Source organism: Bos taurus, chromosome X (assembly GCF_002263795.3).
Source record: "Bos taurus isolate L1 Dominette 01449 registration number 42190680 breed Hereford chromosome X, ARS-UCD2.0, whole genome shotgun sequence".
Classification (NCBI taxonomy): Eukaryota; Metazoa; Chordata; class Mammalia; order Artiodactyla; family Bovidae; genus Bos; species Bos taurus.
In genome coordinates, this window is record NC_037357.1 from 54,522,963 (window position 1) to 54,550,527 (window position 27,565).

At 37.4% G+C, this 27,565-nt stretch overlaps 1 protein-coding gene across 26 annotated transcripts in view; it reads left to right on the forward strand.

Annotated features, from left to right (window-relative positions):
- IL1RAPL2 (interleukin 1 receptor accessory protein like 2) overlaps nt 1-27,565 on the forward strand; it is a 1,479,614-nt gene that overhangs the window by 1,445,482 nt on the left and 6,567 nt on the right. For all 26 annotated transcript variants that reach the window (XM_059883637.1, XM_059883641.1, XM_059883624.1 and 23 more), the window contains 3 exons: nt 1,302-1,447; nt 12,356-12,499; nt 18,673-18,843. In XM_059883637.1, the coding sequence (XP_059739620.1) occupies nt 1,302-1,447; nt 12,356-12,499; nt 18,673-18,843 (461 nt within the window). The remainder of the gene's footprint in view (nt 1-1,301; nt 1,448-12,355; nt 12,500-18,672; nt 18,844-27,565) is intronic.

Sequence of the window (27,565 nt, forward strand, 5' to 3'; positions counted from 1 at the left end):
TAATGAAATGTTGGTGTTTAATGACATAGCACTTGCATCTGCTATTTAATCTTAAAATCACTTTAAACCATTTTACCCCCACAACAAAGTTAAGGAGGGTAGGTATTTTTCCCAGCTTAAAGATGAGTTATATTAAGGTGCCATTGAGTTAATTACTTTGTAAGAATCCAGCTTGAGCTTGTAAGTGGGAGGCCCATATTTATAACCCAGTTTTCTCTGAGTACAGTTGTCTTTTCCAACTTTATGGTAAATACCAATACATCAGAATGTTCTTCACTGCCTTCATAACCAGGTATCCAAAAAGGAGATGAGAATTTCCCTCTTGCAAATTCATATATTTAACAACCTCACCCTAGACCTTAATGGCAGGCTTTCCACTACTTAGACTCACAATTTGCTCTTTCTCTGGTTTAAAGCAGGAGATAGAAACTAAAAGTCAGCAGGGTACCCACTTTCACCTCACCCAGAAGGCAGCTGGCCACTGGCGAGAATATAGCTCTCCAAAGAAATAAGAGATGCACCCCTCAGGAAAGTTTCCTGGCAACTCAGCTCCTCTGTGAAGAACAAATGTTACTGGCCATTCAAGACCTGTAACCTCACTTGAGAAAGCAAAAGGCAGGACTATGAAAAAAATACACATAAGGCAGTTTCTCTTGTGGGGGTAGGAGGGTGCAGAGGGAAGGAGAAAGACAAATGGTGAGCAATGTTGTGGGGGGGGTGCGGGGGGAAGAAGGGCCATAGTAGTACATTGGAGGATTAGGGGTATATGTCTGCACTGGACAAAAGGCAGGAGAAAGTAGAGAACAGGCTTCTTATTGATATTTGGGGATAGAATGCCACTAACCACCCTTAGTTTATTTCTTATAAAGCAATTCTTTTCAAGGCCCCCCTTTTTAACTGTCTTACCCCCTGTTGTCAAAACTCTAACACAAAACCTACATTTCTATAGATTTTTCCCCTTCATGTCATGATGCAAAAATCCAGTTTGTTTTCATAAGCTCAGCTTAGAATATGGAGCCCAGTGTCTCCTGTTTGCTACACAAATCATACTGGCTTCATTTATCAGAGCCTAGTGGCACGTTAATATTTCTTTTTTCTGAGTGAATTCCTCACTTTTTTCCTTTCCCATATGATCTTCACATTAAAAGTCACTTTTTGTGTTTTCTTTTTGAAGTTTCTGCACCTACACCTATCAGCCTACTGGAGACTTTAGTGAGCTACAATAACTATCTTCAGTCTTTGCATGACTGGGCTCTCCCCAAATCAAACCAATTAGCCAAGAGTACTTTCCTTTATTTCAGGCTCCTCAAAGAGCATCTTGGAGAAAAAGAAGTTGAGTTGGCACTCATCTTTGATTCAGTGGTGGAGGCTGACCTGGCGAATTATACCTGCCATGTGGAAAATCGAAATGGACGAAAACATGCCAGTGTTCTGCTGCGTAAAAAGGGTATTTATTTTTATAACTTACTATAGTTTGTTTAGCTACGTAGTAACTATTGAAGTTAGGTATGTTTCCTGGCCTGATTTTATTATCTAGTATAAATTTCTATTAATCATTTTTTTTATTTTTAAGGAAAAATCTCTCTTTTGCTGTGGATGTTACCATAAAATGCCTATGATCTTTCATATCATTAGAAAATGGACAGATGACATGAAATACTGTTAAACTGTGTTAAATCCAGTGAGATTGCTGGGCCATATGGTAGTTTTATTCCTATTTTTTAAAGGAATCTGCATACTGTTCTCCATAGTAATTGTATCAGTTTGCATTCCCACCAACATTGTAAGAGGGACTCTGTGACAACCTGGAGGGATGGGGTGGGGAAGGAGGTGGGAGGCGGATTCAGGATGGGGGGAACAAATGTATACCTATGACCGATTCATACTGATGTACGGTAAAAACATCACAATATTGTAAAGTAATTTTCCTCCAGTTGAAATAAATAAAAATTTTTAAAAATCAAGTGAGATAAAAATACCTTGGTTATAAGTATTACATAAAATTTGATGGGCATTGATATTTAAATTTTTCTCTCTAGTTCACCTTCATCTTATATTGCTTAAATGAAATACTAGAGGTTTTACTATTAGATAAGAAACAGTCACTTATTAAATTCCCTGACTAGGATATAAATAGAAATAAGGACTAGTATCATATAATATTTTACCATTGTTATAATGAAGATTATGAACAATATTTCATGATATGACCTGGTGTTCAAGGCCTTCAGCAAGTGCATATATTTTTAAGTAGTTTGGCCTTTATGTAGATCACTCTCCAGAGATGACTCCATATGGGGTGGAAATTGCATATAATGGGCAAAGAAAAGAAACTATAAATTTACAAATAAAAGAGAGAAAAGTAGATATAGGAATAACAATTCCAGCAGCTGGAGCAGCTTCCGAGATTGGCTCTTACCCTGCCACGACTCCTGATTACTGCAAAAGACAAAATACTTTCTGTATATGTGCATCTAGCAAAGGTTTTGTAAATGTAACTGAACAAATGTTCTCAGTGTTCTTGTCTAGGCTATAGAGCAATAGAACAGATTCAATCAGCAAGGTCCCTAGTTGTACCTTGTAGCCAAGGTGGAATTTCTATTTTCCCACCAGCTCTAATACTTGACCTTGCCCAGCAGCTCTAGGAGAAGCAGGGAAATGTCATTAGTCTGAGAATAATGCTTTTATCTCTTTAGCACCATTTCTTATGATGCTGGACATGATTTTATTTTAAAATAATGGAGTGTTTAAGTATAGAGGAGTCTAACATGGACAGTGAAATGAAACCCTGCTTCAGGAGATCCCAGTGCAGCCACTGACTTAATTGCCTGCCTTAATAGGACTAACTTGTCTGATTAGACAGGCTAAACCTTAGTTTCCTCATCTATAAAATAGGGGTAATAATACCTATCTTGCAGAGTCACTTTGAGGTTCAAATAATAATGATATGATATGAAGTATATCATGCTCAAAGTGTTATTAAATGGAATTTGTCTGCACTTAGAAACCACTTGTCCACCTACATGAAAGGCAGACATTGATCATGTCCACATAACCGTGTTGCAAGGATAGTTTTGTTCCTGTCCATCTCAGTCTCATTTTAGGCTTAGAGATCCTCCAAGCCAGACTCAACTGCACCTAAGTATCCTCAGTAACTTGGGCAGTGTCTCACCACTAATAGGCACTTAGAACCCCTTCTGGTTAATGAAAGAATACTGTTCTCTTTTATTATTGAGGAGCATGTATAGCAAGCATTGTGTTAGGTATTAGGAAATAGACATCCTTAAGTCTGCATGGGGTTTATAGTCTGCAGGGCAGTGAGGGTACAAAGAAAGACAAACCTTACTCATGAAACAAAAAATTGCAAAAAATATATGAAGTGTTATAATTAAAAACTTGCTCAGAGGAAAAATAATGAGGGGGGTCTTATGTAGTCAGTCAGTAGAGGTAGAAATAGCCTTGAGTTTTAAAATAAATCCATTTTCCTTTGATTAAAGTAACCACTAGCTGCCCTTCACTTCCAATAATCTCACACTAGAAACCAAGGTACACTGTAAAACTGCTGCCTCCCATGGCTTCTACAAGGAAATGTGTCTAAACCATGAATAACTGAGATTATTAATTCCCATCTTCCTAAACATTAGAGTTCCCCAGGTTTCAGGTCCCCTCTTCTCAGTCCCTAGATGATTTCATTCCATCTCCACCTCAGTTTTGCTCATGATTTATTTGCTGCCATCTCCCAAATTTGTCTTTAGCTCGGACTTCTTGCCTAAACTCCAGAGTTGTATTCCTAACTGCCTATTCGACAACAATTCAAAAACTCCACTAGTAAACATATCTAGTAGGCATATCAAGCTTCACATGTCCCACACAGGATTCCTGATTTCTCCTCCCTATAAACTTGATCCTCCAGTTGCTTTCTCCATCTCCATCACCATCCTTCCAGTTGCTCAGGCCAAATATCCTTGGAATCATCCTTCACTTTTTCTTTTCTATACTCACACATGCTTTATGTAGTCTAGCAGGAAATTCGATGGCTATGCCTTTATAACACATCTACACTGAGCACTTTCCCTACCTTTATTGTTACTATCTGAGTCTGAGCCACCAGCATCAATTACCTGGCTCACTGCATTTCCCCCCTAACTGGTCTCCCCACTTGCCCCTTGTTCCCTTACAGTCTAATCTCAACACAGTATCTGGATTTTTCCTTTAAATACTAAGGTCAGATCATATCATTTCTCTAGTCAGAACCGTCCAATTACAGAACCTTCAGTTCCCTGGTAACTCAGTCGGTAAAGAATCTGCCTGCAATGTAGGAGATTCGGGTTTGATCCATGGATCTGGAAGTTCCCCTAGAGAAGGGAGTGGCTAACCACTCCAGTATTCTTGCCTGGGAAATCCCAAGGAAAGAGGAGCCTGGTGGGCCATAGTCCATAGTATTGCAAGAGTCAGACCTGACGTAGCAACTAACCACACCACCACCACACTAATGAAACCCCAAATCTTTGCCATGTCCTCCAAGACATTTCTGATCTCATTTTCTACCACAATCTGCCTTAAACTTTGCATACACTCAGTTCAGTTCAGTCGCTCAGTCGTGTCCAACTCTTTGCGATCCCATGAATTGCAGCACACCAGGCCTCCCTGTCCATCACCAACTCCTGGAGTTCACTCAGACTCACATCCATTGAGTCAGTGATGCCATCCAGCCATCTCATCCTCTGTCGTCCCCTTCTCCTCTTGCCTCCAATCCCTCCCAGCATCAGAGTCTTTTCCAATGAGTCAAATTTTCGCATGAAGTGGCCAAAGTACTGGAGTTTCAGCTTTAGCATCATTCCTTCCAAAGAAATCCCAGGGCTGATCTCCTTCAGAATGGACTGGTAGGATCTCCTTGCAGTCCAAGGGACTCTCAAGAGTCTTCTCCAACACCACAGTTCAAAAGCATCAATTCTTTGGCGCTCAGTTTTCTTCACAGTCCAACTCTCACATCCATACATGACCACAGGAAAAACCATAGCCTTGTCTAGATGGACCTTTGTTGGCCTCCTTTTTATTTCTCATGCTCACCAAGCATGGTCCTGGTTCCTGATCTTTGCACTTACTACTTCCTCTGCCTGGAACACTCTTTCCCCAGTAGTTCCTATGACTCACTCCCTCTTTTCTTACAGCCTCTGTTTAAATACTACCTTCTCAATAGACCTTTCCCTGGTCACTCTTTATAAGATAGTACTACCCAATCTCTTTCTTTAAAACATTCTTTTAGCTTTATTGAGTTAAAAAAAAGTGAAAGTGATAGTCACTCAGTCATGTCTGACTCTTTGTGACCCTATGTACTGTAGCCCACCAAGCTCCTCTGTCCATGGAATTATCCAGGCAAGAATAGTGGAGTGGGTAGCCATTCCCTTTTCCAGGGGATCTTCCCGACCCTGGGATTGAACCCAGGTCTCTTGCATTGCAGGCAGGTTCTTTACCATCTGAGCCATCATATAAAACTGACAAACAAAATTGTAAGATATTTTAAGTGTACAACATGATGATTTGTAAGTTGTGAAATGACTCCCCCCATTGAGTTAATTAACAATCACCTCACACATCTACCTTTTATTTCTGTGTGTGTGAGAACATTTCATTTCTACCTTCCTGGCAAATTTCAATGATACAATCCAGTGTTACCCACTATTGTCACCATTTTATACCTTAGCTCCTCCAACCATATTCACCTACCCGAAATCTGTGCCCTTTTACTAATCTCACCCTATTTTCTCCCTGACCCTCCATCCCCTGACAATCACTTTTCTCTTTTCTGTTTCTATGACTTCAACTTAAAAAAAAAAAATTCCACATATAAGTGATATCATACACTATATTTAGCTTTCTCTGTCTGTCTTATTTCACTTACCATAATGCACTCCAGTTTCATCCATGTTGTAGCAAATGACAAGAATCTCTTTCTTTATTAAGGCTGAATAATATTCTGCTGTGTGCTGTCCTTAGTCACTCAGCCATGTCCGACTCTGTGACCCCACGAACTATAGCCTGCCAGGCTCCTCTGTCCATGGGGATTCTCCAGGCAAGAATACTGGAATGGGTTGCCATGCCCTCCTCCAGGGGATCTTCCCAACCCAGAGAGCAAACACAGGTCTCCCACATTGCAGGTGGATTCTTTAGTATCTGAGCAACTTGGGGAAGCCTATTCCGTTGTGTACATATGCCAAATTTTCTAGATCTATTCATGCATTGATGGACTACCCATCACATTCTTTTCCCTCTCACTTGGCTCTATTTCTGTTTACTTTATTTACTACTATCTGATATCATATTCCATATTTGTTTTCTACTTGTCTCCCCCGACACCCGACACACACATTAGAATGTAAACTTCATAAAAACAGGGACTTTTCCCTGCCTTACTTATTGCTGTATCCCAAGCATGTAGAATATAGTAAGTGCTCACAGGCACTTGTTGGGTGAAAATGGTCCTGCTAGATGACTAGAGCAGTTAGGTGGAGGATGGATGATAAGGACTGGTAAAGAGAGGATTTCCGTGAGATCTGGTCTTGACTGGTATCTTTTGGGTTATCTGAATGCATTTCTCTTTTCAAAACATTAAATTTCCAGATTGGGGGATAAAAACACAAAGACCTGAATAGCCAGGTAGATATGGCAATTAAAAGAAAAGGAAGGCTGGATATTAAACACAGGTTACAGAAAACATGCTGTGCTTTAAAGGGCAGTCATTACTCTTTCATAGAAGATTATCGTCGTACTTGCTGAAAAGTGTAACTATGGATATGAGAGCTTCCAAGTTTTCAGTGAAGTTGAAAGACTGAATATATAATATTTTGATTTTTAAGTATTAGTATCAACTTTTGGGGAAACATACAGACCAAAAAACCTTTTTTTTTTTTTTTTTTTTCTGGCCCATGGTATACCAGTATGTACTCTCTGTTTTAGGTAGCAGTTGAATTTTTTCACTGTGCTTCACAAAAGGATGCAATTCATCTTCCCTTATTCCATTTTACTTGAGAGCTCTCAATAGTATGGTAGAGGTTCAGAAAAGAACAAGAAGCCCTATGGTCCTGATCCAACATATTAAATTAGACTGAACTCTAGTTCATCTTGCAAAATTTCAGTTATTTCCTTTAAAGTTGAACCTTTCAGGCTTTATCACAACATAGCCTGGCATTAGTAGCCACAGTGTTTCCATCTGGAATATGAGTGTGGCTCCTTTTATGGAAAAATAACTTCCTGATGATATAATCAAATATCTAAAATGCCCCAAGTGATCATTATAGAGAAGAAACATTTCATGAATCCTTTCACAAAGGGAAAAGGCCTTTTGTTAAGTGACAACTCATGTCTAATATGCAGTTAATAGTGTCAGCCTTTCTCAAAGCAAGATGCCCCTTACCTATGTATGCATCTTCTACCTGCATTTACTAACCTAGCACTTCCTCACTCTCTGACAAACTGTTTGCCAGTAAGTACAAGGAACTTTTTAGTAAGAAATTCATTCTAAGTGTTTTGAGTAGCCAAGATTCTTAACTTAGTGCTAGGGAAATTCTGATGATTCTATTTTCTCTGGGTATGCTCCCTTTACCACAGACACATACCAATGAATCTCTCTTTCTCTTCATTCCTAGTGCTACTGCCTTACCCTGAATCCCCAACCTGTATAGGAAACCCTCATGTGGGATCTCCTAACCTGCTTCCCAAATTATGAGCAAGCTCAGAACATTTCCAGCCCCTTGACTTCAACTGCTGTTAGTCCTATCTTATGTTGTCTGATCTTCACATTCAAAGTGAAGAACTGGTTGGGTTCAAATTAAGAAGGTTACAAAGAACTATACTTGTACTTTGGGTGCCTAGAAAAAGTTACAGTCACGTAAATATTTCCTGTTCTGGCTATCTCTATCCTTGTGAAGTGTATACATGACACAGTCCAAATAAAATGACTTTCACCTTCTCAGTCAGGGAAATGTCCCTGGAAGTATAGATCCTGCTGAGATGGAAAGTGACAATTGAAAACAGAAGACAAAAGAAAAGCCAGGTGTCATCTGGTTGATGGCAATTCTGCCCTCTGATTATAGGATACATGTTTCCTTTTTAATGTGACTGCCTGGGCTGAATCAAAGAATGCTGGCTGAATCTCAGGATCTAGATCCACAGTTTTCAATGTAAACAGCCATCATTAGATAATATATTTCAAAGATATTTTTATAAAATGGACCCCAAAACCAAAAGGATACTTTTCACACCATAGCTTTCTTCCATAAGTTTACTGCTAAAAAAGGTGTCTGCTACTTGGGAGCACAAATTGTTCCTGCTGCTGAAGTTTTCCATCTACCTAATAGCAACTCTACTCTGTAAATAACACAGAAATTGCTGAAAAAAATCCCATTAAGTGACTTTGAAAACAGTTCAAAGCTGTTCTGACCAGAGAGACACCGAGGGAGAGAGACAGAGTTCATAAAAAATTACAACATTAAATGAACATTTTGCAACAGGAAAAACATGTTGAATCAAGACAATCAATAATCTAAGATCAAAGAGAATTCAGTTTTCAGAGTAAACCAAAGAAAATCATGTTGCCCTTTCAATTTAACACTAGCTATTAAAAATGCATAATTGATGTAACATGCTAAGAAAACAAGTGAAGATTATGATATTGCAGCCCCACAGAGGTCTCATAAGCAAGCTTGCCTTATCATCCACACAGAGGCTGGTAGTGGTTCCTAGGGAGTCACTTTCTATAGGGAAGGCAGGAGGCAGAGCTAATATGACATAGGATTGTTTTTTATCTGAAGTTTTGTGACTTAATTTTCCAAATGACCACCTCTTACAGCAGGCAGGATAGAGATAGATTCCAATTTTCTGTCCCTCCTCATATGAGGCCCTTCATAATTATAGTTATTGTAACATATTTGTCTCTCAAAGCAGCTTCACTGCCTTTTTTTCCCCCATCCTCCCCCTCTTCCTACTCAAAAAGTATAACATCTTATTTCTTATATTTCTTCTGAGTGACTCTCCTGACTGGCTATGCTGTCTCTGGCCACTAACATCTCCTCCCTTACTCCACCTCCTTTAAAATACCAAATTCTCTATTTCCCCATGAAACGTAAAACCTGTTCTCATATGCTGGACTCCAAGGAGCAATATGTGAACCATGAAATTCCAGATGTTCAAGCTGGATTTAGAAAAGGCAGAGGAACCAGAGATCAAATTGCCAACATCCATTGGATCATCAAAAAAGCAAGAGAGTTCCAGAAAAACATGTCTTTCTGCTTTATTGACTATGCCAAAGCCTTTGACTCTGTGGATCACAATAAACTGTGGAAAATTCTGAAAGAGATGGGAATACCAGACTTCCTGACCTGCCTCCTGAGAAATCTATATGCAGGTCAGGAAGCAAGAATTAGAACTGGACATGGAACAACAGACTGGTTCTGAGTAGGAAAAGGAGTACGTCAAGGCTGTATATTGTCACCCTGCTTATTTAACTTATATGCAGAGTACATCATGAGAGATGCTGGGCTCGAGGAAACACAAGCTGGAATCAAGATTGCCGAGAGAAATATCAATAACCTCAGATATGCAGATGACACCACCCTTATGGCAGAAAGTGAAGAAGAACTAAAGAGACTCTTGATGAAAGTGAAAGAGGAGTGAAAAAGTTGGCTTAAAGCTCAACAAGCAGAAAACTAAGATTATGGCATCCAGTCCCATCACTTCATGGGAAATAGATGGGAAAACAGTGGAAACAGTGTCAAACTTTATTTTTGGGGGCTCCAAAATCACTGCAGATGGTGACTGCAGCCATGAAGTTAAAAGACGCTTACTCCTTGGAAGGAAACTTATGACCAACCTAGACAGCATATTAAAAAGCAGAGACATTACTTTGCCAACAAAGGTCCATCTAGTCAAGGCTATGGTTTTTCCAGTAGTAATGTATGGATGTGAGAGTTGGACTATAAAGAAAGCTGAGCACCAAAGAATTGATGCTTTTGAACTGTGGTGTTGGAGAAGACTCTTGAGAGTCCCTTCAGAGATCCAGCCAGTCCATCCTAAAGATCAGTCCTGGGTGTTCATTGGAAGGACTGATGCTGAAACTGAAACTCCAATGCTTTGGCCACCTGATGTGAAGATCTGACTGATTTGAAAAGACCCTGATACTGGGAAAGATTGAAGGCAGGAGGAGAAGGGGACAACAGAGGATGAGATGGTTGGATGGCATCACCGACTCAGTGGAGATGAGTTTGAGTAGACCCCGGGAGTTGGTGATATACAGGGATCCCATGTGTCCATGGGATCACAAAGAGTCGGACACGACTGAGCAACTGAACTGAACTGAACTGAAGGAGCTCCTTGTTTCTTTCTGGTATAGCTACAGAATTCTTCAGTACCCTTCAATAACCTGCTTGAGATCTGTAAGCCCTAGCATTCTGCCTGGCAATTGTAGTTTAGCTTCTTTCCTCAAAATGTAAAGGACAGAAGGAGCCAAAGTTCACTGCAAATCATATGTTTTTGAGAAGTATTGCCAACAGTTCTATGGAAGAACAAAGAAAAGGCTTTTCACTGACAGTTTCCAGGATGGAGCTTACAAAACTGTGGTGTAGTAAAAAGAACCTTAAATTTGAAATTAAAATATCTGTTTTCAGGTCTACTTTTTAACTATAAGACCTTGAGTAAGTGAACAAACTGCTGAGTCAGATTCATTAATGAATTTGGATCAGTAATTCCTGCCCTAACAGATTACTTAGAGAATAGATGGTAGACTAGTAGAAAGTTTTGTCTATAATATACATTACTTGTAATATATATTATATACATTTATCTTTTTTCTTTTTTTTACAATGAACCTAATTTATCTTAAACAATAAGCCTATATAGAGATAAGAGACAATCTCGGGGAAATACGGATGATTGATGATCTTCTTGTCAAGAGACCTTCAATAATGGCAGTCTGTCATGGTCATCAATTTGATTTTGGCCAGAATTGATGCATCCAGGGAGGCTGATTGATGCCCAGGAAACTCATAAACAACTGATGTACAAACCAAAATGCCATTTCCTTTTTCAGTTTGTAGTTACATGGTAAGCTGAATTAATAATAAAAGACTCACTTGGCAATTATGAGATTAGATTAAAGGGAACTTAGCTCATTATATGGAGAAGGAAATGGCAACCCACTCCAGTGTTCTTACCTGGAGGATCCCAGGGATGGCAGAGCCTGGTGGGCCGCCATCTATGGGGTCGCAGAGAGTCGGACACGACTGAAGCGACTTAGCAGCAGCAGCAGCAGCAGCAGCTCATTACAAGGTAAGTTTACCTGTGTTCTGTTGAGAACAATGAATTTCCCTGTACCAAAGTGGAAAATGTCTCTGGTCTGGCGTCTTTCAGATTCAGCAGTTCTCCTCTGGACATTTCTGAATTTATATTCTAAATTCTTCTCTGACTTCCCCTTTCTCTGAATCCATGATACTATCTCCTCTTTTGATGATACACCCTAGATTTTGTAATATCACTAATTAAGCTACGGGTAAGTCACTATTCTCTGAGCCTGGGGTATATTAAGTCTCTTTCCATTATGTATTGATTTAAATTTTCCAACTGTCACAGTTCTAGGGGTGCCCCACTGGAACAACCTAAGGCTGCTATCAGGTACCCTTGTGTTGGCTGAATAGGCCAAGTGATTAGCCTGGATTTCTTATGCTCTTTTAGCCCCACTGGGCATATTATATTGCATATAAATTATAGTCATTTATTCAATTAAGTAGGAAAAATGGATAAGCTAATTTCGCCTGCCTACCTTCTATTGGGTTATGTTCTACCAAGGTTAAATGAAATAGTTAAATCCTGCAAGCTCATTAGCTTTTATTTGATTCTGAGAATAATTTTATGATTCTGTTCTCCTGTAGAAGAATAGGGCCTGTGGCCTAAGAAGTATTAGATGGTAATCGTCCTTTGCCAAAAGATAATTTCACAGAAACAACAAAATATTGGACATGAACCCAGTAAAAGGCAACTCTAATAGTTTCCTGAAATACACTTCAAGCAAAAGTATACATGTGAGATATAGATGTGTTCAAAACAAAGTGCCAGAGACTATTTTTTTTTTTCAGATAAACTTATCACTTTCAACAGTAAAATTTCTCAAGTATTTAGAAGAGAGTTAATTTGATAAAAATTGATTTACACAAATGTATCAAGAACACATCTACTTACTGCACTTATCAAGAATCTTTTGTAAAGAAAAACACAATGGGCTGTACATTTTAGACACTAGAAATATTGGAAGTTCCTCAGTATTGATGATTTAATTACCTTTTCCGGTTTATTTTATTTGTTCCAGATTTAATCTACAAAATTGAGCTTGCAGGAGGCCTGGGAGCAATCTTCCTCCTCCTTGTACTGCTTGTGATCATCTACAAATGCTACAATATTGAATTAATGCTCTTCTACCGACAGCATTTTGGAGGTGATGAAATTGCAGATGGTAAGCTATCTTTTGTTGTTCAAGTTCAATTAAAAAGCATGAATTTGTGATTATGTAAGAGAATATCCCTATTCCTAGGAGATACATGATGAAAAATTTAAAGTTAAAAGGCTATGACTAATGCAATTTACCCTCAAATAATTCAGAAAACAATGCTTTTAATCTATCAAGAAGGAGAGCAAAGGTAATAAAATACTGACAATAGATGAACCTGGGTAAAGGATATATGGGTATTCTTTAAAATCATTTTATTTCTTGAAATTATTTTTTAAAAATAGTTTAACAAGGAGATATTAGTTGGTCAGGAGATCAACCAATGCTGTCAATGCCCTTTCCCTTACTAAGAAACAACTTAAGAACCAATTTCATTTTTTTCTCTAGAAAATTCAAATTTAGGTACAGATCATATTTAGCTCTTCCTGGCATCAAAGAAAACCCAAATTATTTAAGAAACATATTAATAGCCATAGAGATACTCAATTTAAAGCTAATAGTACATCTGGACCCACATATTTTGTGTGATTTTGTAACACAATTCTCAAAGGTGACTTTAAAGGAAAAAAATTCTGACTGTAGCTTATAATTTTCTTATGTTTTCCATTCATGGCTTGTGGAAATCTTATAAATGAGATATTAGCAAAACATTGTACTGAGCCTGTTTCTTTGAACATTCAAAAATGAGTTAATTTTTCAAAAGAACAAACTACCATACTTCACAATCAAACTAATAAGAAATCATGACATATCACTCCTTATGCATAAATCTTCACCAGCAAACTACTATAAGCCTTGGGAAATGTGTGTATGGAATGCCCAAGGTAAGCCAAGATGAAAAAAGAAGTCCAATTGTAAGTCATTACTTTAAAAAGCCAAATTTAAATCTTAGTTTTCATTATACTAGAATAATGAAAGTTAGAGCTTTTGTTTTGTTTTGAGATCCTCAAAGGAGAAGAGTTTATGATTTTGTTTTATTTTTATAGTGATAGGAGAAGGGCAGAGTGGTGATGGTAACATCAAAATTTTTGAGGAACCTTTGATATTGGTCTTATTGTTACTGTTATGTGAACAATGATATGAGTATGTTCTAATTGACTTCTATAATTTTGCAGTAAATTAGAGAAATGCTGTTTGATGAATACATGTGCATGCTTATTATCAAAGTGTTTTCACCTAATGATTGTAGCACCTATTTAAAAGTATCACAGGCCCTTATTCAGATATATCTTTAAAATGAGAAATTAGAGCCTGTTCTGACCATGATTATAAGCTCCAACAATATGTATGAAAATGTAGTCAGTTACCTTCAGTTTCTGTATACAATAATTAATACTGGAAAATCTGACTTTTTAACCTGTACACATAAAATAATGAGATGAAATATGCTATTGGGGAAAATTTCACTGTTTTCCAAGTGCCAACGAATGGCTAAATGGAGATGGCAATTAAGAGTGTTAAAGATGCATTGTCTATATGAAAGTACATGAAAGGGAGTCTGCTGTGATTCATTTGCTTTAGGTCATGATTACAAGCAATTTGTTAAAACTTTCTGTAAGAGAGGTGATATAATTTATTAAGTTTATCTGAAATAATTACTTTCATAATCCATATTCAATAATCCAAACTAACTGATCAGCTGTAGTATGTATTTGTAAGATTAAATTCATACTAATATCATAGGTTGCATCCATATCTTCAGTATTGCCCAAGTGACCAAAGATGACAAGTAATCTAGAGCATTTTGGTCAGAGAATTGAGTGTATTGATTCCAAACCAATTATTTTAGGGAAAAAATGCAATGGTAGGGGACTTCAAGGGTTTTCAGCTGGAAGGAAAATTAAAATAGTTTACATGGAACTTGGACCGTAAACACACAATCTCTGTACTAGTTGAATGGAATACTAAAAAGTCAGCAGGTATACAGTGAGGATGAATAAATGAATATTAAAGGCCTTTTAGATATATCCAGTTTCATGATGCCAAATGTCAGCTAGACCGCCTATTGAATTTTTCATTTCTTTATTTAAATATTTTGACATCTCAAAGACACATCATAGTTTTACCCATGTTCATGCTTTCTGTTTGATTCATATCCATAGTAGCATTTCCTGAAAGTCGTTATAAAATGCCATATTTTTAATAAAATAAAATCTACTTTGACTTCTTAAACATCTTTGATATAATTAATTTCATTTCAATTCATCAATGCTTGCTTAATTTATTTGACCTTTGAATTATGCAGTCATTAAATACTTCAGTTCAGTTCAGTTCAGTCGCTCAGTTGTGTCAGACTCTTCGCAACCCCATGAATCACATCACACCAGGCCTCCCTGTCCATCACCAACTCCCGGAGTTCACCCAGACTCAGGTCCATCGAGTCAGTGATGCCATCCAGCCATCTCATCCTCTGTTGTCCCCTTCTCCTCCTGCCCCCAATCCCTCCCAGCATCAGAGTCTTTTCCAATGAGTCAACTCTTCGCATGAGGTGGCCAAAGTACTGGAGTTTCAGCTTCAGCATCATTCCCTCCAAAGAAATCCCAGGGCTGATCTCCTTCAGAATGGATTGGTTGGATCTCCTTGCAGTCCAAGGGACTCTCAAGTGTCTTCTCCAACACCACAGTTCAAAAGCATCAATTCTTAGGCACTCAGCTTTCTTCACAGTCCAACTCTCACATCCATACATGACCACAGGAAAAACCATAGCCTTGACTAGACGGACCTTTGTTGGCAAAGTAATGTCTCTGCTTTTCAATATGCTATCTAGTGTCTACTATGTACCAAGCACCATGAATGATGTATTTACTTACATATTAAATATATTCTTCATCTGGATTAATCCTATACATACACACACTGGTAGTATAGTAACCATTGGGGACATAGTAATCCACAAAGTTACACAGTCTTTGCACTTTAGAAGCTAAAGGATTTAGTACTATTTTTAGCAGAGGCCCAGAAGAACTGCACTGTAAACAGGAACCACTTGCTGATGGTGAACAGGATTAAAATGAAATTTTAAAATGGGAGGGACAGTGTGACAACAGAAAAATTCTTCCACAGACAATTTGTTTCCCTTCATCATAACTTCTCTCTTCATTGGGAATAACCGGCTCTCTCCTTTATAATGCGTTGTGGTTTTTTCTGGCTTCTCAGATGAGCATAGTCAGCATGATTTAATAAAGAGGAAGGCTCATTAGCCTCACATAACAAAGTGGTGTTGCTGAATGGCCATTCAGTTTTAAAACAATTTTTAGGATTTGCTGTTAACCTTTATTTGCATCGTGTCATATCATTGATATTGCTTTATCTGTCTTGCTCCTCTTTGTGAGCAACAGCTGTGGCTATTCATGAGGTTTTCTTGGCTGTCTACATAGAGCTGAAGTGCATTTTTTAAACTGTGGCATCTGTGTCACTGCTTGCTCACTAGCTGGCATTCTAGGCCTTCTGGGACATCTGACACAGTGGCTTTGAGAGCTCTCTTCCTGCTCTTGCCATTTACCATAAGCTCTTCACCTTTAGTTCATCTTAAAGGGACATAACTGAAACCAGGAGCAACCATTTTCCAAAGAATGATGTATTTCTAGAATGGTATGTACAATTTGTTATCCAGACATGTTGAGGGTTAACACAAAGACATCCATGTTCTTTGTCATGACTTGAGATATAGCAATATTTTTCTGAAAAAAAAGTCTTGATCCCTGGGAGAAGGAAATAGCAATCCACTCCAGTATTCTTGCCTGGGAAACCTCATGGACAGAGGAGCCTGGTGGGCTACAGTCCATAGCGTCTCAAAGAATTGGACATGGCTTGGTAACTAAACAACAACAAAAACACCACCTATATTAGTGTATAGGTGAAGCAAGTAAGGATAGGACCAGGAATACGGAGATTAGGCATAGTTGGAGGGCAAATCATCATAGTCTGGACAAGCAATGGGGTAAGAGTCTAGAAGTTCTGGCCAGATGGGCAAAGAGTCAGGTAGTCATAGTGGATGGCTAGCTCATAGTAGATGCCCAACAAAAAACATTGCTGAATGAATTAATAAGTAGTTGAATTTCAAGAGGTTTGTGAGTTAGAGTTATCAAAGTCAGAGGAAACTAGGGTCTAGTCTGACATTATGGAGTTTGAGGCAGCAACACCATCTATCAAGAAAGATGAAATACATTCTGCTCATAGAAATGGATCTGTTTGTCCTTTGGCCTATTTTATTCTTACAGCTGTGTATCATCAGCAACTCTCAGTCCCAGGTGAGTAATTATAGCTGGAGAAAGTCAAGGGCCTGCAGGTGCATCCTGAGCCTGATTGGAACAGGGGCAGAGGTGCTAGGATTACCAGGAGGTTCTTATATTAGCATTGCTTGTGAACATTCTCACTTCCAAGTGGTGTTTTATGCATAACAGTGGAATGTGCCTCATTTGTAAGCCAAATGATCTCAACTACTGGGGCAGTCCTCCATGTGCATGTGTTCCTAAGCAATCAAGTAACCCAACCAAGGCTCACACAAGTCTTTTCTAGCTAGAGGACAGGCTAAAGGGAAGCCTCCTGGCTTCAAGCACCATCTTAATATAAATAACTAGAGTTCCTTTCATGTGGGGGTAGTGAAGCCTGGAACCTTACTAGAATTAGAACAATATAATCCTGACTCAGTTATCACTAAAATAGTCAAAGGGGTCCTGTGTGCTTCTTACCATAGGGTATTTGCTATTATTGTTTGGTTTCTAAATCATGTCCAACACTTTTGCAACCCCATGGACCATAGCCCGCAAGGCTCCTCTGTCCATAGGATTCTCCAGGCAAGAATACTGGAGTGGGTTGCCATTTCCCTCTCCAAGAATACTGGAGTGTGTTGACACACCCTCCTCCAGGGGATCTTCCCAACCCAGGGATTGAACCCAAGTCTCCTACACTGCCAGGCAAATTCTTTACCACTGAGCCACCTTGGAACCCATAGGATATTTATATCTCCTTATGTGCCTATCATGTATACCTCTTCCAGCAGTTAGAACCAAATTATTAATGGTATAAGGAAAATGAGTGGCTGCTTCATTCTGTAAAGTATATTTTGGTCAGGTTTTAACTATAATCTAATCAGGTTTGTTTTAATGGAAAATATTTCTGTGCTTTAGAAACAAAATCTGAAATGTTTTCTGGTCTTTTAAAATTATTTGCAAGTAACTAGGTTTAATAGTTTCTAAATACTAATAGTTCCATATGAGTCTAGACTCACCACATTAAAATTTTTTCTATAAATAAGGGAATTTTAAAAACCACTATAACTTTTCTAGTGTGTCCCTTCTAAAACCAGTGGGGACTTTGAGTGGCTGTATTCATTAATAAAATCAGGGAAAAACTCTGTGTGTATATACACATACATACACATACACATTTTCTCTTTGGGGAGACTGGCTCTGAGCCAATACAGCAAAGGAGGAAAAAATACATTCTTAAAGCACAGTTAACTCTGACTAAATGGGTGAAAGGAAAACCTAATTTGGCAATATTGGAAGGATGTATGTTTTTAAACAAAGGCTTCTTTTGGAAGTTTGTATCAAATTAGTTGGCCATGGATTGAACAAGAATAACAGGCAATGCACTTGTATAAAACCCAGCTGCTGTCTCTAATATTTGGTAATGAACTGCATTTTGTATATGACGATGACGACAGTAACCAACTGGAAGTATGGCATGTGTTGCAAGTAGAGTCTCCAGGAGTGAGGCTAGATTATTTCGATCTTCCACACTCCAGGGCCCAGCCTCTTTTGGATCTCTTACACATATTTGTGCAAACAAGGTATAGTCTGTGACCAAGTAACAGAGCCAAGCCAACTGGCACAGAAAGAGTTAAGATTCATGACTTTGGTTTATGTAGTCCTTCATTCAAACACACTGAGCTAATCATTCACAACAAAAGTTACAAATAAATCTCTTTTATTCTGTCAAAACTCTATGTTGCCCATTGCATAGCAATTTCAGTTCATATCCCGTGACTATAACTGGATTGTGTTGAAATATACTAGGTTTCTTACGGCATGACACGTGACTTATTTTTTCTAATTGTTAATGATGGTTATTAATTATACTGCTTATTCTAGCCTGTTAATTATTACAGATATTTAGTACTGAAAGAGAACCTACTAATCCTACATACAACCCTTTTGTTTTTCTTTGTATCTAAGACAACAAGGAATATGATGCCTATCTCTCTTACACAAAAGTGGACCAAGATACTTTAGACTGTGACAACCCTGAAGAAGAGCAATTTGCTCTTGAAATACTGCCAGATGTGCTGGAAAAACACTATGGATATAAACTATTCATCCCAGAAAGGGACCTGATTCCAAGTGGAAGTAAGTACTTTTGAGTTTTGTATTTTAAAAGTTTGGTTTCACTTAAGAAGTTATATGGAGACTTCAAATGTCAGAGCCAAGAATTTAGATTTTTCTTACAGGAGATTTTATTAAATTCAAAATTTTCCCCAATGACTGTGTTATGACTTTCTAGCATCCAAAAATTTTTAAAGGCACTCTCACCTATATTTTAGGTATGCTTTAAAAATTGTGATTTAATTGTACATTTTATTATATTGCCTTAGTGCTCTTAGAAAAGTCAAGATCCTTTAAAATTGTATAAGTCAGATCTTTTTTTTTGCATTTCAGATTTTCAATGCATTTCAGTTCCAAAACTGATCTTCTGTCATTGTTTCTACTTATACCTACAATCATTGTCACTAGTAACTCTGAATTTAAGACTTGATACTCATTTCCAGATTTACAGAAAAATCCACTTTTAAAAAAACATAACTGAAAGACACACGTACCCAAATGTTCACTGCAGCACTATTTACAATAGCTAGCACATGGAAGCAACCTAGATGTCCATCAACAGATGAATGGAAAAAGCAGCTGTGGTACATAGACACAATGGCATATTATTTAGCCATTAAAAGGAATGCATTTGACTCGGTTCTAATATGGTAGATATTATACAGAGTGAAGTAAGTCAGAAAAAGAAAAACAAATATCATATATTGACTCATATACATGGAATCTAGAAAGACGGTACTGATGAACCTCTCTGCTTGGCAGCAGTGGAGACACAAACATAGAGGACAGACTTGTGGACACAGAGGGGGAAGGAGAAAGTGGGACAAATTTAGAGAGTAACATTGAAACATATATGTTACCACATGTAAATCAGATAGCCAGTGGAAATTTGCTGTATGATGCAGGGACACAACCAAGATGGGTGGGAGAGGGTGGGAGGTGGGAGGGAGGTCGAAGGGGAGAGGGCATACAGATACCTATGGCTGATTCATGTTGACGTATGAAAGAAACCAACACAATATTGTAAAGCAATTATCCTCCAATTAAAAAATAAATAAATAAAATTTTAAAATGTATATGAGGCCATGGGATATGGCACCTCACTGTGTATTTAAATTCTTTTTAAGAAGTTCTAGACTATGGGGAGGGCTTGAGTGCCACTTTTCAATTATGCTACATATTGAAAGTTATATTTGAGTTTTGAGAATAAATTCAGGTTCAAGTAAAAAATATACTTTTTTCCTTTTACTGTTCAGAGTATAGTACATGGTAGTATAAGATAAATACAGAAAAGATATGGCCCCTACCCTCAAAGAGCTTAAAATGTCACTGCAGGAAACTAAAAGTGCTAGAATTAGTTTGCATGTATATATGAACATCCCTGGGAAGAGGAAATTAAACTGTAACCACAAATCAGAATATGGTAATTTATACACAAGGGATAACAAAATTAAAAAGCTTATATTTTCAGTACTTGACTGTATATAGAATATTTTCAGATACATTGTTTCATTCCATCCTTAAGAGCAGGCACTATTATCTTCATCTTACAGATGAGGAAATAAGACCTGAAAGAAATCCAGTATCAGTCAGCTGGCAAATGGTAGAGATGGAATTAGAACCTAGATCTATTTGGTTCTCACTCCTCTAGATCATTATTTATCCCTCAATAATGTTAATTCAAGCGATCAGAAGTCCACCGTGGTCACTAGCTGGCAAGAAACAAATTGAAACAACTAAGGTTTGGTTGTTCATCACTTTTTCTCAGTGTGCATATGTATATGTTTGGGTTTGCACGTTGAGTATGCACACTTACACATTCATAGAAAGAAACCAGACAATATTTACTGGTACACTACTTTCAACAAATGTAAGACTTCCTCAGATTTCTTGCCTTAGTCCTCACCTCTTTTCTTTTCTGTAATTTCCTTCATTTTCATGACTTGATTCTTTGGTGTCTCTCTCCCAAATCCAGTGTCCATTTGTATCTTTTCCATGATGACTTCCACCATTCTAGTATAGGCCCTAATCAACTCATTCCTCAATGCCTATTACTGTTTGCCTTCCCTATTTTTCCTCTCATCCATCTAGTCCCACTAATATGTATACCTCCTTCATCATGTCTCTCCCCTATTCAACAATCATATGCTTCACCATTTCTTACAGGATTAAATCTACTAACCCTTAGCTAAACACGTCTACAGTCTAGTGCCAGCCCAGATTTATCTCCGAAATTTTTCTCCTACCATTTCCCTTACCCATTCCCATACTCTAGCCAAACTATGCCTTTCATGTACATTGTATGTCCTTGCAATGCTTTTGTTCATGTTAGTCTTCTATACCTTTGCAAATCCTATTTATCCTCTCCATATCACTGCCTCTGTGAAAACTCCATAATGATTTCTCTAACTCTAGAGTACATGGGGTATAATCACTTGCTTGACTCTAAATTTTGTATTTCTGTGATATTTTGTATTATTTTTGTATGTAGCTTTCTACCTATGTATGTCTTATCTTCTCAGTGAGATCATAAGCTCCATGAGGGCAGGGACTGTCTCTCATTCATCTATATACTCCTGTTATAATCTAACAGAATATCTGAGCTCAGTAGATGCTAAATAGATGCTTGCTGATTTTGTTTTAATAGTGTTGGTTTAAGACAAGAGGAAATGAAATAAATAAAAGTTTTAATATTTTCATGACAGTATCTTGAAAGGCCTTTTAAACAAGTGAATAAGAAAGCTAAAAAGGAGCTTTCTGCTGAAAGAAAATGTAATTCACAGGAATAGTCTCAGTTCTAATGTGTATTTTTTCTGATATTATAAAGAATATCTACAAGAGATTGAGGTTTATCATTAGTGAAATATCAAAAATATCCCCTTAGTATTTTTTGTTTAATTCATTAGATTACTACGTATTTTTTGCATTTTTTGCCAAGAGCATCTTGTTAACTATCAAAATTCTGCAACATCAATTTTTAGATAGTGTCTTAAATTATATTCAGATAATAGCATTACCAAAGTGGAATTTATATTCTATGTCGAGTCACCTTCAGTAGGATTCAGTGTGGATTCAATTTCTGCCTTATTGCATTACAAATTTGTTGGCGCCACAATAGTAGTCTTTATCAACCCCACTAAGTGACTTAAAAATGTCACCCTTCATGTCTGAACATGTCAACTTTGATTATCTTTCTTCTGACCCAGAAAGCAATACTTCAACATTGTGCACATCAGGAAAAGAAATAGGGACAACTTGGAACACAGGTGAACCACTTTACCTGAGACTCAATAGAGGACTCTTGCTTATTATATAAAGAGGCACCTAGTGTGCATGGGTCAGACTGAGACCCATGAGACCCAGACTGAGATCATGAGAGTAAGAGAGATGCATCCGCAAATTATATTTTATTCATTCTCTCAGTTTATTTTGATAACTTGACAGGTCAATTGAATCAACATGCTGTGTTAATTTAGCCAAACAGGTGGTAGAATATTGTATACCTCAATGAGTCAGCTAGTTGATTGGCGAAATTGATTAGTTGTTTTGGTGTATCATACACAGGCCTGAATGTCCTCCTTGACCATGGGATATGAGGCTTATACAAGTCATATTTCCTAGCACGAAAGTACAAGATTTTAACTGAGGACTGTAATACACAACATAAGGGATAATAGGAGGTTGTTGCCTTATTTATTCTGGCATGTAAAGAACTTAATATAAAAATACCCAAGATGATGTTATTAGGATGAAGAGAGATTTTATAGTCCATAGAAGATCATTTTAATTTTTTGAGATGATACAACAATTAAACTAAGCAGGGAGTTGGGTCCTGGGTACTCAGTGGTACATAGGAAGGCTGCTTTTACAAGTAAGGGACAACTATGCAGTTTTCAGATGCAACCACTGGAGGGTGTTTGATTTTAATCCTTCCTTCCTGAATGAGAAAATTCATGTTCTCTGAATTCCGATTTGCGAGTGTAACCTGCAGAAGTTCTTAAAAAGGCCCTTTGACAATTTTTCCTTTCCATCAACATTTCAGAGCTGGCTGAGCAGTCACCATGTCACGATTAACGAGTTTTTCCTTGGCATTTTTAGCACGCATTCAGGAAGTCAATGAAGTATATGAATAATATACTTGATTTACACATGAATGACAGAGTAGAACATTTTGGACTTAGTGTATATGTGTTATTAAAGAAGCTTCTATGGTCTGTAGTCACAGCCATTGGTACAGATTTAACAGGTTATGCTATATAAATATAGACACATTCCTGTGGGGGGGCACTAGTTACAATATTATAAGCTGTGTTTGTCCCTCACATCTCATTTAAAACATGTTGACCCAAGACTGCTCCTTCCTCTAAAAACTAGCAGTGAGGCCTTTGAGGATTGTAAAAGCAGACTTCATAATATCATTCTTGACCTACAACAATAATTTTCTATGAATCAAACTAATGAAATTTTTTACGTAAACCCATTCATGTTTAATACCTTCATTTTTGATGTATCTTCAGTTTCTTTTTCACCACTCTCATGGTATTTCAACTCAACCTCATCAACACACAAATCTCTCCAATGCATATGGTTTCAAAAGTACATGAATGTGTCTCCCTTACCTTATCTCCCCCTCCTCCTCCCTCTCTCCTCCCCACCACCCACACACGTGACCATGAGTTCTCAGAAAGCTTGAATGTAAAGATGTCACTTTCCAAGGTGAAGTGTATGTAATTGTACCCTCCTTGCATGCCCTACTAGGGAAGTGTCCTTTGGCCATCATGAACCATCACAGATGGGAAGATCTGACACAAATATTTTTCCTAAATGCTAAAACTAGAAGTCTTTAAATCTGGACATTATTTTCCTGGCAGTGACCTACCTTTCCATTCTTGAGCCTGTGGCCAGAATCTTCCTTATGTTTTCTCAGGTTTGGTGCCTGAATGTGGCAAGAATTCCTACTTTCCAGTAAAAGTTTGGTCTGTCTCTTCCCAGGCTAGAAACATCTGTAGTAGAATAGCAAAAGCAATTTTGTTGCCAACAGGCATCTGAATGTCAGAAGTGACAGGCAACCAAAAGCAAGCCAGATAGAAAACACCCTACTCAAACTGCCTAGAGACACAAACTTGAGAAGTAGAGATTTTCTCACCCGTGCAGCTGCTGGGTTTTGTGGTGTAAAGTACTATACACAGAGCACATTGTGTTCATGGGGCCTAGTGGATCCTTTAGGAATGAACAGATGTGCTCTGAAGCTGACATGTGACCAACAGAACCCAGCTGTGCAGTTGAGATTCTGAGATTGGGGACATTTTTGGATGAGTACCATTTAGGCTTTTGAGTCCATCTTATCTCTGTTTCTGCAGAGATTAGAAAACATAAAAATATAAAAGTTTTTCAACTGATCAAATGGAGAAAATAGCATTCTAAGACTAAAAGTAGAAGCAACCAAATCCTGTAGCTTTTGTTTGCCTTTTAAGAGAAAGTGAGCAGGATCCTGAAGAGTACATGTGAAATACTTAAAAACAATTATAAACTGAGCTAATTCTGGCTGAAGCTTTAGAAAAATCTATAGATGATTAAGTGGACATGAAAGAGAAAAAAGCCTTTCAAAAGCTTTTAGCTCAGTTTCCTCTTCTACCCATAGGAAGACTATGGGGATCTCTATGTGAGTTATTCCTGCATTATTTCACCAGAGAAAGACAGTAGTGAATGAAAAATATTATCATACATATGGTTGATCAGCCATGTCTGTTGAAATTATATTTATGAATTTGGCTTCAAATATCAAATTGTCTTTCCATTTTTTTTCATGCTCAATTTTCTGTTTCTCTCACTCAAGAATCCTAGGACTCCTTCAGTAATTTAAGGTAAAAATGATTATGTCTGATTACATTCTTGCATTTGCTAGACCTTCCTCACTATTCTAACCTTCAGTTCTTTAATGGCCATGTGATTGTGCTGACATTGAAATGACAAATGACTGGAGAATACATCTGGTGTCAGATGATCCCTAGTCGCTTCTGAAGTGAGGCATGCAAAAAAATTTTTGTACATGGATCTGTAACTACTCATTGCCAATAGTTTCTCTAATAGCTGGACATACTGGACATCATTCAAGTAAATTGTCCTTGGGGAGTAATAAAATCCTTTTCCAGGCAATCTGACGTCTGTGACCTAAAAAGTGTGAGGCAGGGGTGAAATGCACAATCATGGAAATTTAACACATTGTATACAATTTACTCACATGGAATAAAATTATATATGCCCACCAACCCCTTCATGTTAGAGTCTAGAGAGAGAGAACTGTAAACTGTATCCAATATGACCAGCAAAGTACTGTGGTCAATGGACTGAGGTTTTTCATTCAAAGTTTGAGGTAAAGGAAGCCTCTGTTGTGTAGAATTTCAAACAGAGCATCTACTTTTGGGGAAGCACAGAAAACAGACACCTTAAAAAAAGAGTTGAAGGCCAAGATAAAATTGTCTTAAGTACCAAAGGAACCACAGAAAATACTATATAAGCAGCAAGTTGTCTTTTTCCATATTTATCAAGACTGCACTGATTAGAATGACAAATCTACAGATTTTAGGGCATGAGGTTAAAAGAGAAAAGGAGGGGAAGGACATTTTGCGGACTCTCTGTTTGCTACTCTCCACATTTTCTTTATTTCAGTATCCTCTGAATGTGTTCCATTACCTACCTCTATTCTCAGTGAAGAGGTAAAGAGGAAAGCAAAAGAATTCAGAAATATGGACAACATTCCAGAGTAGATTCTGCCCAGCATCATGCCTTCCTGTCCATCCATTTATGAAACACAAAAGCAAAGGATTCATTACCAAAAATGCAGCTTCCAAAGTCAAAACTAAATACATCATGGTTTCCTGCACTCACAAAGACTCAACAAATCCATGTTAACTGTTGATCAGCTTACTAATCAGAATCAATTAGAACCCTTACAATAGTCAATAGAAAACAAAAATCCTGCCAAAAATAATTTTATCCCTATGAACTATGAACTATCAAGTCAAGGACTTGGAGGAGGGGGCAGGGAAGGTTTTTGTAGGGCAAGTAATATTACACACTGTTTAGAAAGCCCCCTGCTCCCCTCACACACACCTGGCTAAATACAAAAATTTGTAGCCTCAATCTCTGTGGCAGACAACACAGACAGATTCTTACATCTGCCAGAGGCAGAAGCAAGACCCGAAAATTTTCACATCAGCCAAGATAAAGAGTGAGGTTGTCAACCTGTGTAACTCTTTCAATAAGTTAGTATTAAGCATCATTATTTTAAATGTAGGTAGTATTTTCAGTGAGACTACATTATAAAGTACCTCACTGTATGCCTCTGTTTATACCAGAGGTCTAATAACTTTTTCCAAATATATAGTGCTGAATAATACATTTTTTTTCCTTTGATACATGTGAAACCTATATTATTTTTGCTGGTTTCTCCCCACCAGTTATAGGAGTGGATCCATCTCAGTCACAGTCAGAAACCGTCTTGTTTTTAAGTTTTGATATATGAATCTATAGGTTTAATAAATATCATTGCTGATAGCTATTTGTTATGTAATATTCACTAAAATTAGTAGAATGTTATCAATTTTGACACATCCTATCTCACCCTAATGATTTGTCTGTTTAACTGATTTTGGATATACATAGCTGTGAGTATAAGCCTACCAAGATTCTATTGTTTGAACCTGATTAAGTAATAAATTATGCTTTTACCTACAGACTAAGTACTTGTCTTTTAATTTTTAATATGCCTACTACCCCTGATAATGATTCTGACATAAGCAGCAGTGTCAACACAAAAATAATTAATAAAAAAATATATATATTAAAAAAATAAATTAAAAACATAATTTATAATTAATTAGTTTGATAAATCAAATGGTTAGTAGGTAGTAGCAAGACCACATAGAAATTTATGCATAAGAGTGTTTTCTCCTTGTGCTTCTGCCTATATCCAGAGTAGATTTAAAGCCTGGCATTTAGGAGTACTGAGTTCTTTGGAAAAAGTATACACACCCCATTAGAAGAAACTTCTTGGGGCTGCCATTATATTCTTCCTGATTCTACTTTGTACTTTTATTTCTTCTTTCAGTTTACTTTTTTGCTTTGATTAAAAGTGTCCTGTTTTCAACTTTTGTAGATTGAATCCTACTTTTCTAAATATACTGGAATTTTGGTTTATACAACTGCCCATTTTTTTCTTTACAAAACTGTGAAGAGCACAAATAGGTTAAGTGTAATAGCTTTGTTTCATATCTACTGTGGTTTCATAAGCCTTGTTTAGAGAAGCAGAAGTCTCTCAGATACAGCCACCCATAGTTTATTCTGTCATTGTTAAGTTACTTCAAAATTTGCAAAGAAATAACTTAATGTCCTTTCATTTAAGGGATGTTTTATATTTTTATGTGGAAAAAATAGTCTTTTAAGGGATTCCTGCTACTTGGTTGCTAAATTTGCCTGAACAAGTCAGGGCAAGATTTACCAAGTATTCATGTGTGCTGTGAATTTAGGAATTAAAAAAAAAAAAAAAAGCACATTTCTTTATTATCTCTTCATGGTAAGAAACTTTTTAAAATGGCTCCTGAAGGATTCTAACATGTCTCACACAAAACCACAGCCCTACCATGGCAAACACCACTGCCTGTCAGGGACTACACTAGCTGTGGACCAGCAATGCCTTAATTTGATACCTGATTTCTGCTTAGTTTATTTGGAACTTTTCCAAACC